At 42.3% G+C, this 18,967-nt stretch overlaps 1 protein-coding gene across 1 annotated transcript; it reads right to left on the bottom strand.

The window, feature by feature from the left end:
* Nucleotides 1-333: 333 nt before the first annotated feature.
* Nucleotides 334-18,058, bottom strand: LOC129004793 (uncharacterized). Its single transcript, XM_054433432.1, has 2 exons — nucleotides 17,952-18,058; nucleotides 334-1,047 (listed from the first exon to the last, which is right to left on the bottom strand). Exons 1-2 carry the CDS (start codon nucleotides 17,967-17,969, stop codon nucleotides 388-390), a joined length of 678 nt encoding a protein of 225 aa, XP_054289407.1. The 5' UTR covers nucleotides 17,970-18,058; the 3' UTR covers nucleotides 334-387.
* Between the last annotated feature and the right edge of the window lie 909 nt (nucleotides 18,059-18,967).

Genomic DNA, 18,967 nt, shown 5'->3' with positions numbered 1-18,967 from the left:
ACAGCTTATGCCTATACTTATTATGTCAAATACTGCCTCCAAAAGGATTACATTGAAACTTTGAGACCCCTTGAGGCGGATTCCTGGGAGAATTTTGTAACGCCATAAAGATGATAGCACTTACCTATGGTCTTTATCACCATGCAAAATTTGAAATGGTTGCTTCAGCCGTCTAGGAGCAATAATTTATGTATGTCGAAATTCACAAGAGTTGACGTATAAAAGCTTCGCTCACTCCACTCAATTATTAGTAAGTGCCCCTTTAGAAAATAATAACAGTCTATTAAGAATATGGGTCGAACACAACACAACAAAACAAAACACGTATTATGTTTATGCATTCATGTAATTGAAGAACATGGTCTATGAAAAGCGCAGTAACATGTGCTATTCATTTCCGTCGTCATTTTCTTCTGTCTCCCCTTGAAGCTGGTTGATGATCATCATATCCAAGATTACCTTTAATCTCGTTTTAGCAATGACGGCCGTGCCAGTGTTAGAGGAAAAAATCCACAAAGCCCATCGACCAATGGGGCTGGAATTGACTGCATCCTGAAGGATAGGTAATACAGAACACTGGACCAATTCACTTTGTATAATTCTATTCGCATTTTTAACCGTGACACTGTCAGCAACAGCATTTGTTAAATCTTGAGCTATCAACTTGCCTGTTTTCTTTGCACCTTTAACTACGTTCCCACCTGTTTTCACAAGTCTAGCCCCTGTCCCACTGCCTTTTTTCTTCACACCTTCTGCGGGTTTAGAGAGAGCTACGTCACATGAACTTAGCATACATCCAATATCATTCGCACTGCAAGCAGACTTTTCCGGACCTTGTTTAAGTTGTTTTCTCTGTTCTCTTATTTCGGCTAACAATAGGGCATTCTTGATTGCTCCAGCTGAGCGTGCAAGACCTGTTAATCCATATTTCAAGATGCCAACGGTTGTTTTCAAAAGACCAGTATTTTGTTTGCCACCACCGGAATCGGAATTCGGTGGAGCTCCGACAGAGCAATGGATCACCAACATTAGCAGAGCCACTAGAACCTGAAACATACAGAATGAGTCAAAAGTAAATGACCGATTATGAGTGATTTTGAAACTAACCAACATAAACAACCAAACTCTATTTTATTTGTTCGTCGCTGCTAGGTCGTATATTCCGTGCGCCTGTATCGGCGCATCTGAGAATATTCTTGTGAGCATAAAGTTCCCAATTATAGTCTACGTCATGTTAAAACCTTACTTTATCTACCAGTGCACCGGTGTGCTGAATTAGTTGTGCAATACTTGATTTGCGGGACGAGAGTGAGATTCACCCAAGATATAGAATAACTAGGAAGTGATCGTAGAGGTGTTGTAAGTTAATAAGTTGTTTTCAACCAATAAAGCATATTTTAAAACTAAAGTCAGTTGGCTATTATAAACAAAACACGCGGTCTACCACTGAGTTTAAACAATGCATTCTAGGCCTATACATACCATAATATAATACAACATTGTACAATTTGAAATACTTTTGATCATAGTATCGTGTCGTCAACATATTGGCAACGATTTGAGGTAACTTATATAATTGCCCAAGTTCAAGTAAGTAAGCCTAAAGTAGTTTTTTTGCGTTTTCGTATTACAAGAAAATACCTAGAGTTCCATCTTGAGGAAAATTTCAGAATGCATTCTCAAAAACTGACTAAGATTTGTAGAAAGCTAAGACGAGCATAAACGCCTAATACGTACAAACAACTTCTTCTGGCAATGTTTTGAGATAATTAAATGTAAAACACTTGCTTGAAACAATGATTTGCATATGCTAAATGTACAAAATTAATGAAAACAGATCGTACAAGGTATCTTATGGTGAAAACTATTCTTAAAATTCTCCCAAAGCAGACACGTCTATAAAAATAACATCTACTGATCATGCAGGCTTATTTTTGCCTGAATTGCCAAAACTGGCCAAGATTGAGAAAATGTAGAATGGTTGGGTTCAACCAGAACTGTTGGTCCACCGAATGACATTACCAAGCTAACATAGAAAAAATGCCGATACAAAGGATATGTATCTAATGTCCACATCTTTACTTTTCAATTGTATTGTTTTATTAAAAAACCATGAAACGTGATAAGTTCGCTCAAACTGGCTTTCACTGCTATGAAAGCAATAAAGAACGATCAGATTTGTTTTCCCCAACACTGAATTTTTATCAATGTAACAAAGGTTAGGAGATGAAGCTGTTGGGTAGGTATTGGCTAACATTTTTGAGCTACCTAACAACGTTGTTAATATTGTGTTTTCTTTAAGGTGATGGTCTTTTTTGGAAAAACTTTATTGAATAGTCTATGGGTTTCATAGTTTAGAATAGTATATTAGTGGTTTCAAAGGAAACATTGCGGACCTGTGTATTGAAAACTATACTACGTCAATACTAATATCCGTGGTTTTATTTAAATAATAGTGGATTAATGGTGTGTTGGAATGCTGTTCGTAGCATAAGGTTCGGACAAAATGAACAAGGACTAAATATAAAATATGATGTAACACTGCTTCAAACACACGCAATAGTTCACTTGTTTTGTAGGTAATATTTTTTTTTTTTTTTTTTTTTTTTTTTTTTTTTTTTAGGGTGAGGAGGGAAAATGCTTTTACGCACACAGGTAGCCAGCCTGTAGTGTGAGACTCCTGAGTTTATCACAGACTACTCACTAAAAAACCCCCTCTACTCTGTTGGACACAGACCTGGAATTGTTTGTCACATTACTTCAAGTCAGGCCAACATGTGACCTAAGCCCACAGGGCTCGCACCGTTTCTGGCATTATTTATTTTTTGACCTACACCGCATCCCGGTCGAGGTCAAGCTTCTTGGCGCGGAGAACACCCTGGATGTAAAGTGACACACAGGTCCAATTGTCCTCACCCTCCATCATCATCGGTATGACCGTGTCCACCGACAGCAGTCCTACGAACTGTTGAGCCTCTAGGCGGGGCCTTTCCCAATGCTGGCAGTGGAAGAAAGTGTGTTCCACGTCATCGGGAATGCCTGGGCAGTATATGCAATCGGGTGACACGGCTTTGCCCATCCTGAACAAGTACGACCGGAAAAAGCCGTGACCCGTCAGAAATTGGGTGAGGTAGAAGTTCACCTCTCCGCACCGCCGATTAACCCAAGGTTGGACCTGTTGTATCAGTCGCCTGGTCCAGAGCCCCCTTGTCTCCTGTTCCAAGCTCTCCTGCCACAGCTGGAAGGTCCGGGTGCGTTCCTCAATACTTGCCTGGTCCTCCCCACGGCGCTGATAAATTGCCTTCCTCTCCGCCGCCAAAAGTTTGACGGGGATGACTCCAGCAACCACCAGGACGGCGGGTTCGGACACTGTTCGATAGGCAGATGCTACCCTTAGTGCTGCCTGACGCTGCACTCGGGCGAGCCGCATCCTATATACCTCCTTATTGAGAGCGTCTGCCCAGACCTCCGCACCGTACAGGAGCACTGACTGGACCGCAGACATCAACAGCCTTCTGCGGCTGGACCGTGGACCTCCGACATTGGCCATTAACCGACTAAGGGAAGAAACCATTTTAGCGGCCTTGTCCGCCGTACGGGTGATCTGGTCTCGCCAGCTGAGCTTGCTGTCCACCATGACCCCAAGGTACTTTGCGGCACGAGTGGTTTGGACTTCAACGTTCCCCACCATCAAAGGCACGATGGTGTCAATCCTCTTTTTAGTCAGAATGACAATCTCAGTTTTGCTCAGAGCGAGCGAGAGACCATGTTCTGCCATCCATGCGTTAATGGTTCGCATGACTCGATTTAGTTTCAGCTGGGCAAGCTCAATGCTACGTGCAGCTATTAAAGCCGCAACGTCATCTGCATACCCAACTAGGACAGTTTCCTCAGGCATCTCGGATCTCAAGAGGCTGTCGTAGGCGACGTTCCAGAGGTCCGGGCCCAGTATGGATCCTTGAGCAGCACCAGAAGTTACATCCATCGTCCTGGAGCCTTCTGTAGTGTCGTAAATGATGAGGCGGTACCGGAGGTAGTCCTCTATCATGCGCATGAGGTATGCCGGGACGTGGAAAGTGTTCTCCAGTGCGTCGAGCATATCGCACCACCTCGCGGAATTAAATGCGTTTCGCACATCAAGTGTTACAAGCAGCACAACCCGACGAGAATAGTTGTTAAACTCCTCAGCTCTCATTACGGCTCGCTTTACCTCCTCAATAGCGTCAACCGTTGACCGTCCCTTCCTGAAACCGTACTGACGAGGGGATAGATTCCCTGCAGCAACCACGGCTGAATTCAGTCGGGAACGGATCAACTTTTCCAAGACTTTCCCAGCAGTGTCCAACATACAGAGAGGTCTGTAAGAGGAGGGTAGGTCTGGGTTTCCTTTTCCCTTCCCCACGAGCACAAGCCTAGCTGTTTTCCAGCAGAAGGGAAACTTCCCCTCGGCCAGACAGGCATTGTACGTGCTCAAAAGGATTTGTGGGTTTATTGAAAAGACTTTCTTCAGGGCCTCACCAGGTACCCCATCCGGTCCAGGAGCCTTGTTGTTCTTCAGGGACAGAACGGCCGCCTCCAACTCCTTGAGACTGAAAAGCGGTACGTCGTCCACCCTTCCGAACTCCCGCAATGGGCGCAGTGTGTGAGTCGGGAAAAGGGACTTTACGATCCTCTCCATAGAGGCCCCGTCCATAACGGAAGGTGGAGAGCGGGTGCCAAGCTTCTTGGTTACTATCTTGTAACCAAGGCCCCACGGATCGGAATCGACATCGTCCCTTAATTTCTCCCAGCAACTGCGTTTGCTCCGGTTAATGGCCCGGCGAAGAGACTTCCTAGCCACCTTGTAAGCGTCAGACTTAAGACGTCTATCTTCAGGTTCTCTGGCCCTGGTAGCAAGACGTCTGGCTCTCAATGCTGCCCGTCGTAGTTCTGCGATCTCGGTTGTCCACCAGTACACAGGTCGCTTATCGCACCGGGATCTCCTGCGAGGCATTGACTCTTCGCAGGCCGAGACTATCTTCGGCCTGCTTGTTGTGTGCGACCAGCATTCAGTGGGAAAATCCTCGACTTTGGAAGTAACCTTTCCTGGAGGTGAAAACGGGCAAGTACCCGCAGCTCACGGGGACACTCAAGGGCAACGTAACTTTCCGCAGTGTGAGGGCAACGGTTTGTAGGTAATTATGCAAACCTATCCCTGTCTCTGAGCACGGACGGTATGGTTATCTTGAGTGTGGGGGGTTCTTCCCGGAACCTCCATTGAGTCAAGGGTGTCGCCACCTCTGGTGGATAGGTTCATCCGGGTGGGTCCCACTTCTATACCTGCCTCCTTTTGGGAAACCCTGAGGGCCTGGCAGTGATGTTGGGTCTGACGGGCAAACGAAGTAGATCGGGTGCTGGGTCCGAGCCCGCCAGGGGTATCTGGGGATCTATCGCTCTGGTTATCTCTGGTTTCCCAGCAATGGGTAAGGCCTCGATCGGGCAGCGGTGTAAATGGGAGGTTGGGGTTCCCCCCGTCAGCGTGCTGATGGTCCCCTTCCTCCTGGCTATTGATGGCGGGTTCTGCCTGTCAGGGATTAGATAGGTCCCGAGTGTTACTTGCACTAAATGCGTCGGGGCGCTCTACTATGGACCTCTAGGTTCCGACCTAGTGGAACCCAGGTGGAGAGACGCTTAAACAAGCAGCCGGAATCCCTGGTTAGGATTGAGGGGCAACCCTCTTTCCGAAGGGTCTGCTTCGGCAGCCGGCGAGCCTGATGACCTTAAGTCATCCGCCCATGATGTGCTAAAGGTTGATGCGTAAGCTTCGGCCTACATCATGGGGCCCGGGTATGTCCTGAAGGATAGGTACCGGGTAAGCAGTCAGGGGGCTTCGGCTCTCATGACAACAAATGTAAATGTAAATGTAAATGTAGGTACCACTGGCTCTCCCCGTAGTATGACTTCGGTGAATTTGGCCACGTCCAGCTTTTTGGTGTTCCACCGAACGGGCACCTGCCGAGACCCGGTAGCTTGTCTCTGATGACTATCCATGACATCAAAAATGATGTACTGGTGGTCACTGGCCGTATAATCCTCTAGGACTCTCCAGGCTCGTATCCTCGGCAAGAGGGACTCAGATGCAAGCGTGATGTCTGGGATCGTTCCCCTCATTCCGGGACGCTGGAAAGTTGGCGTGTTGCCCTCGTTTATGACAACAAGTCCAGCCCTGGCAGCAAAGTCCAGGATGTACTTCCCCCGGGAATTAGTGAGAGTCATTCCCCACTCGACAGCCCTAGCATTGAAATCCCCCGCCACGACAACGTGCCCGGCGGTATCGCGCACGCTCTCTTCCAGGCGGTCTATCTTTCCACGAAAGTCACGGATAGCCTCGTTGGGGGTGAGGTATACACTAAAGTAAGTGACATCCCCGCACCGGACCCAAACGAATCCTCGGCCCTTCGCGTGACTCCTTACCTGCACTTTAGCTGTATTACGAACCCAGAACGCAGCAGTACCAAGTGTATCGGGAAACCAAAGAGATGGGTCCCTGTCCCGGTACTGGTACTGTTCGCTGACCAAGAGCGCGTCAACACCGTGTTCGAGGGCAAGCTGACTGAGAAGCGCGTCAGCCGTCCTGGATCGATCTACATTGCACTGGAGGATCCTTATCTTCGTGGTTGGGCTTTCGCTTGTTGTAGTGCGCCTTTAAATGCACTGCACTGCCCAGACCCAGCTATATGTTTAGCGTTTTTATCATTGAGGCCTTTCTCCTTACAGAGGAAACAGGTCTCAACTTTACAGTCCCTACGAGTGTGACCCACCTCCCCGCATCGAAGGCAGTTCTTGCCTCGGTCGGGCCCTTCACAGTTTCGGGAGGAATGGCCGAAATCAAGGCATTTAAAACACCTCGTTACTTCCACCCTCCGTCTCAACCTGCAATTAACCCATCCAACCCTCAAATGCTGGAGTGCCAAAACCTTACTGGCGTTTGCGTCTGCCATTTCGGCGACCGCCATCCGCTGTTGACTCCGGTTTGGTTTCGTGAGCCACACCCTCAGACTAGCCGTTTGTCCGGCAAGCTCGGGGACAGCTTTTTTTAGGGCATCAATGACGTCATCCTCCGTTGACACACAATCCATATCCCGAACCTCGACGGACGTCTTGGGTTCGAGAGCACGAACGGTGCCCTGACCTTCCACAGCTGCCTTTAGTTCGGCAGCAAAGGCGGCTTTATCTTTAGACTTACCCAGTTCGAGGAGGACGTCCCCGTCCCGGGTTTGTCTAATCGACCGTACAACCGTGTCGGTTTGCTCTGGCTTAGCCTTGGCCTTGATAACACCCAAGACTTCGGCGAATGATCTTCCCTCCAAAGGCTTGACCAAAATTGCCTCAGTCCTGGGCTTTTTGGGCCGCGACTTTTTAGCGAGTGCCGAGCCAGGCACAGCTTGGGCCACGCCGGTCGACTGCGCCCTCACTGCCACATATGTCTTTGAGCCGACTTCCGCGTGCCTCAATTTCCTCTTCTCCTTTTTCGTAAGGCGCTTTTCCCACACAGTCCCAGATGGTGTTTCTACGACTGACCCCTTTCGGGAGCTACCCTCAATGGGTGTCGCAGGTTGCTGTGGCTGTTGAGGTTTCGCTGGAGCGGCAACTACGTCAGAGAAGGACCTAGAAGTCTGGGTCGCCTTGACCTTAACTTTAGGCTTTGCTGTCTGAACAACCTCTTCTCTTTTTGGAGGGCTTTCTGATGTAGGCCTCCTGCGTTTCTTGGAAGGTCGCGCATTGTCGTCAGGTAGGGACACCACCTTCTCGGCGATCCTTTCCATGGCCGCCTTGCTCACCAGCCGGCAGGCGAAGACAAAACCAAGGTCGTCCTCGAGCTTAGCCATACCATTTTTAACCACTTGGTTAACTCCTCTCTGCGTCTTAAAGGTTTCAAGCATTGCCTTTATGGTCTGCTCCATGTTTCGAAGCCGGTTTTCAATGTCATTTTCTGCGTCGAGATATTGCTGACGCAGAAGTACCATTCCCGACACTTCCAAATCTAACGCTGTTGTTAGGGATTCCTCCGGCATCCCTTCACCAGACTTAGAGGGTGGTCCACCGTTTCCTTCTCCACTTGTCAAGGGAGATCCCAAAGTCAAGTCTTTTGTACACCTGAAAGATGCAGGTGGAGGGGACGTCTTCACGCCTTTCAATGTTGGCGATCTCTGGACCTTGGAGCTTCGCCCAAAAGGGTCTCGCTCTACTTCCGACTTCTTTTCTTGCTCATTCGAGCTACTTATTAAAGATGTGTTCAGGGTATTTGTTATAAAAGCCATCTTGTGTTTACCAGCGCATCGTGCGGCAAGGGGCGGCCCGGAATAGTCAGGAACGGGTATACCCTCGGGGACAGCGCCCCTACCCCAGTTCCCCGAGGCCCAACCTCCGTTTTCCCAGCACCGGATACCTGACGTGCCGGGGGTCACCCGTCACAATGTAGAGCCCGACCTCTACATCCATGCCGCACTCCCTGACCAAGGACCGAAGTGGCTGGTTTCTCACGACTCATTGAGAATACCCATCGGCAGTGCAGAGCACACATCAACCCCTGCAAACACAACAGGGGCACTCCCAAGGACTCCCAGTGAGAGCGTCGGTCACCCTTTTAGTCGCCTCTTACGACAAGCCCGGGAAGGCTGCGGTTCTATTCTAACCCCGAAACCGCAGGGGGGAGGTAATAAATAATAAATATGATAAATATAATAATAATAAATATAAATAAATTGTTTAACCTCGTCACGCTCATACCTAAAATGTAATGTTTTAGTTTAGGGGAATTAATCAAACATCAAAATGGAATAACAAGTTTGAATTTGATTGGTATTTACAGTTTTATTCAAATAACTATTTCCTGATGTACTGCATTTAATAGTTAACAGCTGATCTTATGCCTTCGTTTATTTGTCAAAAGCTGCTTTCATAAACATCACATCCATGAGACCCCGTGGGTTGGATTCCAGGAAGGATTTCTTAACGCTATATAGATGTTGGCACACACTGAAGAGGTCTGTATTACCAGAATTTGAAAAAGATTGACTCAGTAGAAAAAAGCTGGGTTTAGTTTTGAACCATCACAAAGCTACATCATAAACCACGGGTAAGGTGCGGCAGTGCATATTGCGAGCGAACCCTGGACAATGACATCTCAACGAGCTATATGTGAGAATCCATGGTAAGTTTTAAATTATAGTTCGGCCGCTTAGAAAACGACCTGCGCGCTAATGCTAAACCAATGCTGGAGGAGGTCGCTTTCTAAGCGGCCGATCTATAGTCGATCCTAAACGAAAACATGCCTCACAATATGATATTGGTTTGGATAACAGTTACTTGCGGTTCGCATCAACGATAAATCATATAAAACATTTGTTTTTCATAAAGTGCGTCAAATGGGTAAAAATAAAATCTGGCCCACTAAAATACCAATTTACACCTTTGATGGCCATATGACGCAGCAGTTATGAAAACTTGTTAAAATGGGTCTGCTTTCATATTCACTGAAATTATATAATTGTTGGGCTAAAAATTACTAAACTACACTACTATTAATAAAATAACTAATTCGCTTGCAACACTTGTATTGCTCTAATTTAGTTGCTGCAACTAATTCATCACAGACATAGTCAAGACACAGATGGGTACCACTCAGTGGTTGGAACTAAGTATATAGTCTGACTGAGATGTTTTAACGGTTATTGTGAATTTAAAACAATGCTTTTGAACACAATAATCAGTAGGCATATATACGTCTAAATTTCTAAATTCTAATCGTCTAAATCTTTTTTGAGACTGAGCAAAATTGGAAGAACCTTTGGAAAATAGAAGCTAAATTGGAAAATAACAGACACATGCTTACCCTTAAATAAGACGAACTCATAGAGACTCATTGAACTAGTTATTGTATTTTAACATACCTTAAATCCTACTAATATTATAAATGAGAAAGTTTGGATGTATGTATGGATGTATGTTTGTGACAAGTGAACGCGAAAAATACTGGTCGGATGGGTTGAAATTTGGCATGATGATAGCTCACATTCCCGATTAACATATAGGCATATTCTTATTTCAAAAATCCTTTCGGGCTCCGCCCCATTGGCTCTGGAGTTTTTCATGTTAACCTTATGAGAAATGGAATTATTGAATCTTGACAGCTGTTTCAATTAAACAAGTTGGTTCTGTTCTATGATGTTCAATAGCATTAAAGTTACAAGTATTACCAACAGAGTGCAGCACTATTATTTCTTTTACATTTATGACATCAGCTAATTTGCAACCAAAAGGTGAGTGAGCGTAGCGAACGAACTTCAACCTGGAGGCGAGTTAGCGTAGCGAACGAGCTAACCTGAAGGCAAGTGAGCGCAGCGAACGAGCTCCAACCTAAAGGTGAGTGAGCGTAGCGAACGAGCTCCAACCTAAAGGTGAGTGAGCGTAGCGAACAAACTTCAACCAGGACGTGATTGAGCCATGCGAACGAGATAATCTTGAAAATTAAGAAGTTAAACGGGACAAAGCCCGCGGTTTACAGCTAGTATCCTTATATATAATACGGGAAGGCGATTTCTACGAAACACTACCGTACTCCTCCGTTAATAATGGACGGATTTTTACAAACGACGTGTCAAAATAAAGTATTTTATGTGTAGACGCCCCCTTTCACCAATTACTGTAATAAAAATCCTCGGGCTTTGCCCCACAGGCCATCAAAGTTGGAGTTTCTCCCATAAGATTAACATGGGGGAATCTAAATATTTAATTGGAAACTTTGTCCCCACTAATTTGAGAGAACGGCTGGGCGTAGAAACTTGGTAGAGGTATCCAAAGAAAGGTTATGGTCTGTAGAAGAGTTATCAAAAGAAAAACTAATCAAAATCCCTTAGAACTCTGCCCCAGAAGCCTTTAAAGATCCTTCCACAGAGTTGTTTACATTTTGGCCATGTGAATAATATTTTTTAATGAAACAGCTGTTCATTTTTAAATTGTATTTTAAACAACACACATTTATTGGGAGTTACTGAATTCTACCAAATAAGTATTTGCAATGTTATTTTCTGATTTAAAATTGATTTTCTCCTTTATCATGTCATGTTTTGCAATATAACGTTCCATTACGAAATCAGTGAAAATTCCTTTTATCATAGCAATTCTTAAATTATTTTTTATTGAACTAGCTTATATCTATTGCACAGATTGGTGTCTGCCTTTTTCACCACTTTTGCCTACATTTTATCATATTATTCTAGAAATATCAAATCAAATATTTATGTAGAAATATCTGCTCTTATCGTGTCTAATAAAATCAAAGCCGCAAGGCCATATGAACTAGGTTCATACCTACCAGTTCAAGAATAAAAGCCAACTTCACTTCAAGTATTCCACTACACCTAACATTCCGTAGAGAGATTATATTGAAAAATGTATGTAAGTTAATTGCTAAGGCTGAGACAACTGATATCCCCCATGTCAAGGAATTCCAGCTTTAACAGTAACCCAAAAATCAATTTCTCAAAACTATGCTAGAGGGTTCATTCATTGGCACAAAAGTACGATATGAACTGACGTGACGTGACGAAGGAAAAATCAAACTTACACTGTAACGGATATACCTCCCTTTGAAGTTAGAATATGTCATCCCAAAACATATTTCCTTTTGAAATAAAATCATATTACACTGATGAAATCATGGAAGTGTTTAACTACAAAAGATCCACCAATACGATTTTAATACTATTCAAAGATTCTTCCAAAGGAAGAGATACCATATAACATACTAATAATAAACTCCGATGAAGTATGGGGAATATTTTATTCATTGAATGATCAACCAAATTTGGGAACTAACGCAATTCAAATCATTATTGTTTTTACGCTTATTACTCTTGAAGCAATGCTAAATGCTCAAAATATGTATATTTCACCCAATTTATCGCAGTTAGATGAATTAACGTAAGCCTTGAAAGTAACCGTCGATTTCGACGGGATTCACCTAGTTATTTTTTAATATTGTTCTATGTCGATTTGTATCTTTGACTATTGATATTGATAAAAGTAGACATCCCATGCATATGCTACAGCTGTAGCCAGTGTTGGACGTAGTTGGATTGAGCCACTATCAGAGTGCGCTGATGTAAATTACTGAGTTCTGGCAATACGATAACTAACAGAACTGACTGACAGTTCAACTGTCAAACTGATAGAACGACAGTTTAACTAACAGAACTGACTGACAGTTCAACTGTCAAACTGATAGAATGGCAGTTTAACTAACAGAACTGAATGACAGTTCAACTAAGTCAAACTGATAGAACGGCAGTTTAACTAACAGAACTGACTGTCAGTTCAACTGTCAAACTGATAGAACGACAGTTTGACTAACAGAACTGACTGACAGTTCAACTGTCAAACTGATAGAACGGCAGTTTAACTAACAGAACTGACTGACAGTTCAACCAAGTCAAACTGATAGAACGGCAGTTTGACTAACAGAACTGACTGACAGTTCAACTAAGTCAAACTGACAGAACGACATTTTGACTAACAGAACTGACTGACAGTTCAACTGTCAAACTGATAGAACGGCAGTTTAACTAACAGAACTGACTGACAGTTCAACCAAGTCAAACTGATAGAACGGCAGTTTAACTAACAGAACTGACTGTCAGTTCAACTGTCAAACTGATAGAACGACAGTTTGACTAACAGAACTGACTGACAGTTCAACTAAGTCAAACGGACAGAACGACATTTTGACTAACAGAACTGACTGACAGTTCAACTGTCAAACTGACAGAACGACATTTTGACTAACAGAACTGACTGACAGTTCAACCAAGTCAAACTGATAGAACGGCAGTTTAACTAACAGAACTGACTGTCAGTTCAACTGTCAAACTGATAGAACGACAGTTTGACTAACAGAACTGACTGACAGTTCAACTAAGTCAAACTGACAGAACGACATTTTGACTAACAGAACTGACTGACAGTTCAACCAAATCAAACTGATAGAACGGCAGTTTAACTAACAGAACTGACTGTCAGTTCAACTGTCAAACTGATAGAACGACAGTTTGACTAACAGAACTGACTGACAGTTCAACTAAGTCAAACTGATAGAACGGCAGTTTAACTAACAGAACTGACTGTCAGTTCAACTGTCAAACTGATAGAACGACAGTTTGACTAACAGAACTGACTGACAGTTCAACTAAGTCAAACTGACAGAACGACATTTTGACTAACAGAACTGACTGACAGTTCAACTGTCAAACTGATAGAACGGTAGTTAACCTAACAGAACTGACTGACAGTTCAACCAAGTCAAACTGACAGAACGGCAGTTTAACTAACAGAACTGACTGACAGTTCAATTGTCAAACTGATAGAACGACAGTTTAACTAACAAAACTGGCTGACAGTTCAACTAAGTCAAACTGACAGAACGACAGTTTAACTAACAAAACTGTCTGACAGTTCAACTAAGTCAAACTGACAGAACGAACTAACAGAACTGACTGACAGTTCAACTAAGTCAAACTGACAGAACGGCAGTTTAACTAACAGAACTGACTGACAGTTTAACTAACAAAACTGACTGACAGTTCAACTAAGTCAAACTGACAGAACGACCGTTTAACTAACAAAACTGTCTGACAGTTCAACTAAGTCAAACTGACAGAACGACAGTTTAACTAACAAAACTGTCTGACAGTTCAACTAAGTCAAACTGACAGAACGACAGTTTAAACTAACAAAACTGACTGACAGTTCAACTAAGTCAAACTGACAGAACGACAGTTTAACTAACAGAACTGACTGAACGACAGTTTAACTAACAAAACTGACAGAACGACAGTTTAACTAACAAAACTGGCTGACAGTTCAACTAAGTCAAACTGACAGAACGACAGTTTAAGTAACAGAACTGACTGACAGTTCAACTAAGTCAAACTGACAGAACGACAGTTTAACCAACAAAACTGACTGACAGTTCAACTGTCAAACTGATAGAACGGCAGTTTAACTAACAGAACTGACTAACAGTTCAACTAAGTCAAACTGACAGAACGACATTTTGACTAACAGAACTGACTGACAGTTCAACTGTCAAACTGATAGAACGGCAGTTTAACTAACAGAACTGACTAACAGTTCAACCAAGTCAAACTGATAGAACGGCAGTTTAACTAACAGAACTGACTGTCAGTTCAACTGTCAAACTGATAGAACGACAGTTTGACTAACAGAACTGACTGACAGTTCAACTAAGTCAAACTGACAGAACGACATTTTGACTAACAGAACTGACTGACAGTTCAACTGTGAAACTGACAGAACGACATTTTGACTAACAGAACTGACTGACAGTTCAACCAAGTCAAACTGATAGAACGGCAGTTTAACTAACAGAACTGACTGTCAGTTCAACTGTCAAACTGATAGAACGACAGTTTGACTAACAGAACTGACTGACAGTTCAACTAAGTCAAACTGACAGAACGACATTTTGACTAACAGAACTGACTGACAGTTCAACCAAATCAAACTGATAGAACGGCAGTTTAACTAACAGAACTGACTGTCAGTTCAACTGTCAAACTGATAGAACGACAGTTTGACTAACAGAACTGACTGACAGTTCAACTAAGTCAAACTGATAGAACGGCAGTTTAACTAACAGAACTGACTGTCAGTTCAACCAAGTCAAACTGATAGAACGGCAGTTTAACTAACAGAACTGACTGTCAGTTCAACTGTCAAACTGATAGAACGACAGTTTGACTAACAGAACTGACTGACAGTTCAACTAAGTCAAACGGACAGAACGACATTTTGACTAACAGAACTGACTGACAGTTCAACTGTCAAACTGACAGAACGACATTTTGACTAACAGAACTGACTGACAGTTCAACCAAGTCAAACTGATAGAACGGCAGTTTAACTAACAGAACTGACTGTCAGTTCAACTGTCAAACTGATAGAACGACAGTTTGACTAACAGAACTGACTGACAGTTCAACTAAGTCAAACTGACAGAACGACATTTTGACTAACAGAACTGACTGACAGTTCAACCAAATCAAACTGATAGAACGGCAGTTTAACTAACAGAACTGACTGTCAGTTCAACTGTCAAACTGATAGAACGACAGTTTGACTAACAGAACTGACTGACAGTTCAACTAAGTCAAACTGATAGAACGGCAGTTTAACTAACAGAACTGACTGTCAGTTCAACTGTCAAACTGATAGAACGACAGTTTGACTAACAGAACTGACTGACAGTTCAACTAAGTCAAACTGACAGAACGACATTTTGACTAACAGAACTGACTGACAGTTCAACTGTCAAACTGATAGAACGGTAGTTAACCTAACAGAACTGACTGACAGTTCAACCAAGTCAAACTGACAGAACGGCAGTTTAACTAACAGAACTGACTGACAGTTCAATTGTCAAACTGATAGAACGACAGTTTAACTAACAAAACTGGCTGACAGTTCAACTAAGTCAAACTGACAGAACGACAGTTTAACTAACAAAACTGTCTGACAGTTCAACTAAGTCAAACTGACAGAACGAACTAACAGAACTGACTGACAGTTCAACTAAGTCAAACTGACAGAACGGCAGTTTAACTAACAGAACTGACTGACAGTTTAACTAACAAAACTGACTGACAGTTCAACTAAGTCAAACTGACAGAACGACCGTTTAACTAACAAAACTGTCTGACAGTTCAACTAAGTCAAACTGACAGAACGACAGTTTAACTAACAAAACTGTCTGACAGTTCAACTAAGTCAAACTGACAGAACGACAGTTTAAACTAACAAAACTGACTGACAGTTCAACTAAGTCAAACTGACAGAACGACAGTTTAACTAACAGAACTGACTGAACGACAGTTTAACTAACAAAACTGACAGAACGACAGTTTAACTAACAAAACTGGCTGACAGTTCAACTAAGTCAAACTGACAGAACGACAGTTTAAGTAACAGAACTGACTGACAGTTCAACTAAGTCAAACTGACAGAACGACAGTTTAACCAACAAAACTGACTGACAGTTCAACTGTCAAACTGATAGAACGGCAGTTTAACTAACAGAACTGACTAACAGTTCAACTAAGTCAAACTGACAGAACGACATTTTGACTAACAGAACTGACTGACAGTTCAACTGTCAAACTGATAGAACGGCAGTTTAACTAACAGAACTGACTAACAGTTCAACCAAGTCAAACTGATAGAACGGCAGTTTAACTAACAGAACTGACTGTCAGTTCAACTGTCAAACTGATAGAACGACAGTTTGACTAACAGAACTGACTGACAGTTCAACTAAGTCAAACTGACAGAACGACATTTTGACTAACAGAACTGACTGACAGTTCAACTGTGAAACTGACAGAACGACATTTTGACTAACAGAACTGACTGACAGTTCAACCAAGTCAAACTGATAGAACGGCAGTTTAACTAACAGAACTGACTGTCAGTTCAACTGTCAAACTGATAGAACGACAGTTTGACTAACAGAACTGACTGACAGTTCAACTAAGTCAAACTGACAGAACGACATTTTGACTAACAGAACTGACTGACAGTTCAACCAAATCAAACTGATAGAACGGCAGTTTAACTAACAGAACTGACTGTCAGTTCAACTGTCAAACTGATAGAACGACAGTTTGACTAACAGAACTGACTGACAGTTCAACTAAGTCAAACTGATAGAACGGCAGTTTAACTAACAGAACTGACTGTCAGTTCAACTGTCAAACTGATAGAACGACAGTTTGACTAACAGAACTGACTGACAGTTCAACTAAGTCAAACTGACAGAACGACATTTTGACTAACAGAACTGACTGACAGTTCAACTGTCAAACTGATAGAACGGTAGTTAACTTAACAGAACTGACTGACAGTTCAACCAAGTCAAACCGACAGAACGGCAGTTTAACTAACAGAACTGACTGACAGTTCAATTGTCAAACTGATAGAACGACAGTTTAACTAACAAAACTGGCTGACAGTTCAACTAAGTCAAACTGACAGAACGACAGTTTAACTAACAAAACTGTCTGACAGTTCAACTAACTCAAACTGACAGAACGACATTTTAACTAACAGAACTGACTGACAGTTCAACTAAGTCAAACTGACAGAACGGCAGTTTAACTAACAGAACTGACTGACAGTTTAACTAACAAAACTGACTGACAGTTCAACTAAGTCAAACTGACAGAACGACCGTTTAACTAACAAAACTGTCTGACAGTTCAACTAAGTCAAACTGACAGAACGACAGTTTAACTAACAAAACTGTCTGACAGTTCAACTAAGTCAAACTGACAGAACGACAGTTTAAACTAACAAAACTGACTGACAGTTCAACTAAGTCAAACTGACAGAACGACAGTTTAAGTAACAGAACTGACTGACAGTTCAACTAAGTCAAACTGACAGAACGACAGTTTAACTAACAAAACTGACAGAACGACAGTTTAACTAACAAAACTGACAGAACGACAGTTTAACTAACAAAACTGGCTGACAGTTCAACTAAGTCAAACTGACAGAACGACAGTTTAAGTAACAGAACTGACTGACAGTTCAACTAAGTCAAACTGACAGAACGACAGTTTAACCAACAAAACTGACTGACAGTTCAACTGTCAAACTGATAGAACGGCAGTTTAACTAACAGAACTGACTAACAGTTCAACTAAGTCAAACTGACAGAACGACTTATGGCAAGCCATAGCATCTTTTAAGCTAAACCATCATTCTCATTAACATTAACTGAAGTATTAAATGGGATTGTACACTAAAGCACAATCTGTGCAGGTACATATAGGTGGGATGTCAACTTCAGAGCCCAAAAGTCAATGGTAAAAGTCATAAAAATGCATACTTACAATCGTGTAATCCTTCATATTGATGAGTCGTCGAAACCAACAACCCAATAAAAATGGCTACGCTTACTTGCCGTCTATGGTGAACTACATGAATTTTAATACACCTGTTAGCTGATATGAGCAGTACCGATCGTATCAATCAACCTTATAATTGACATGTGTGCGTCAGTTCGGCAGTGGATGGTTTGTCAAACTGTTTTAACTGAAAACTTAAAATGTGATCAAAACTACAGTAAAGAAACCTTATAAACTGGTTAAAAGATACCCCCGTCGCAGTTAACCTGCAAACTACGCGAATTTCTAATTGACTGAATTGATTTGTGAATATATATGAATTTAAACGGATGGTGTTTTTGGCCTCTAGGGACCTCAAAACGAAAAATTAAATCGGTCCCGGTTCCAGGTCTTACCATGAGTACTACGGTAATAGCTTATTCCCTATATGGGAAATTCGCTAAAATCAATACCGCACTTGGGAGTGAGCATAGTGTTTTGTGTATTTATTTTAACTAGTGTACCTGTTGCTCGAATTCAAGTATTACAGGCGTTATTTTAAAACGACACATAATCTATGATGACTTTAAAAGAAAGATTCCACTCAAAGATTATTGAAATACTGAAGATGTTCATAACAGATCGATATAATCAACATTTCTTGTTAATATCTTATCATTTTTCAAAACTTGATCTCGTTTTTTAGTGTTTCATACAAATAGCCTTACTTTTAGCCGCATTAGGTTGTCCATAATAACGATTATAAATTAAAAAAAAATATTTCTATTTCTTATCCTTGGTGGTGTTCTATGACTTTCCTATGTTACCATAATTGGCTCTTTCAATGATTACTAAAAAATGCAGCACAGTGTTAATTCGGTTTTCTTTTTATTATATCAAATTATCCAGGCTCTCTCGTTAGTAAATATTTCATTTCAACCAAGTCAGTAAATGTTTGTAGCAAACTGTTAAATTAGCAAACTTATTGACTGTTTACAATTTACATATGTTCTTCTTATCAC

This window comes from Macrosteles quadrilineatus, unplaced genomic scaffold (assembly GCF_028750875.1).
Source record: "Macrosteles quadrilineatus isolate MER2022 unplaced genomic scaffold, UCM_ALF_1.0 Scaffold_11__1_contigs__length_5352618, whole genome shotgun sequence".
Lineage (NCBI taxonomy): Eukaryota > Metazoa > Arthropoda > Insecta > Hemiptera > Cicadellidae > Macrosteles > Macrosteles quadrilineatus.
The sequence above is the reverse complement of the archived record's forward strand: the minus strand, read 5'-3'. Positions and strand labels throughout refer to the sequence as shown.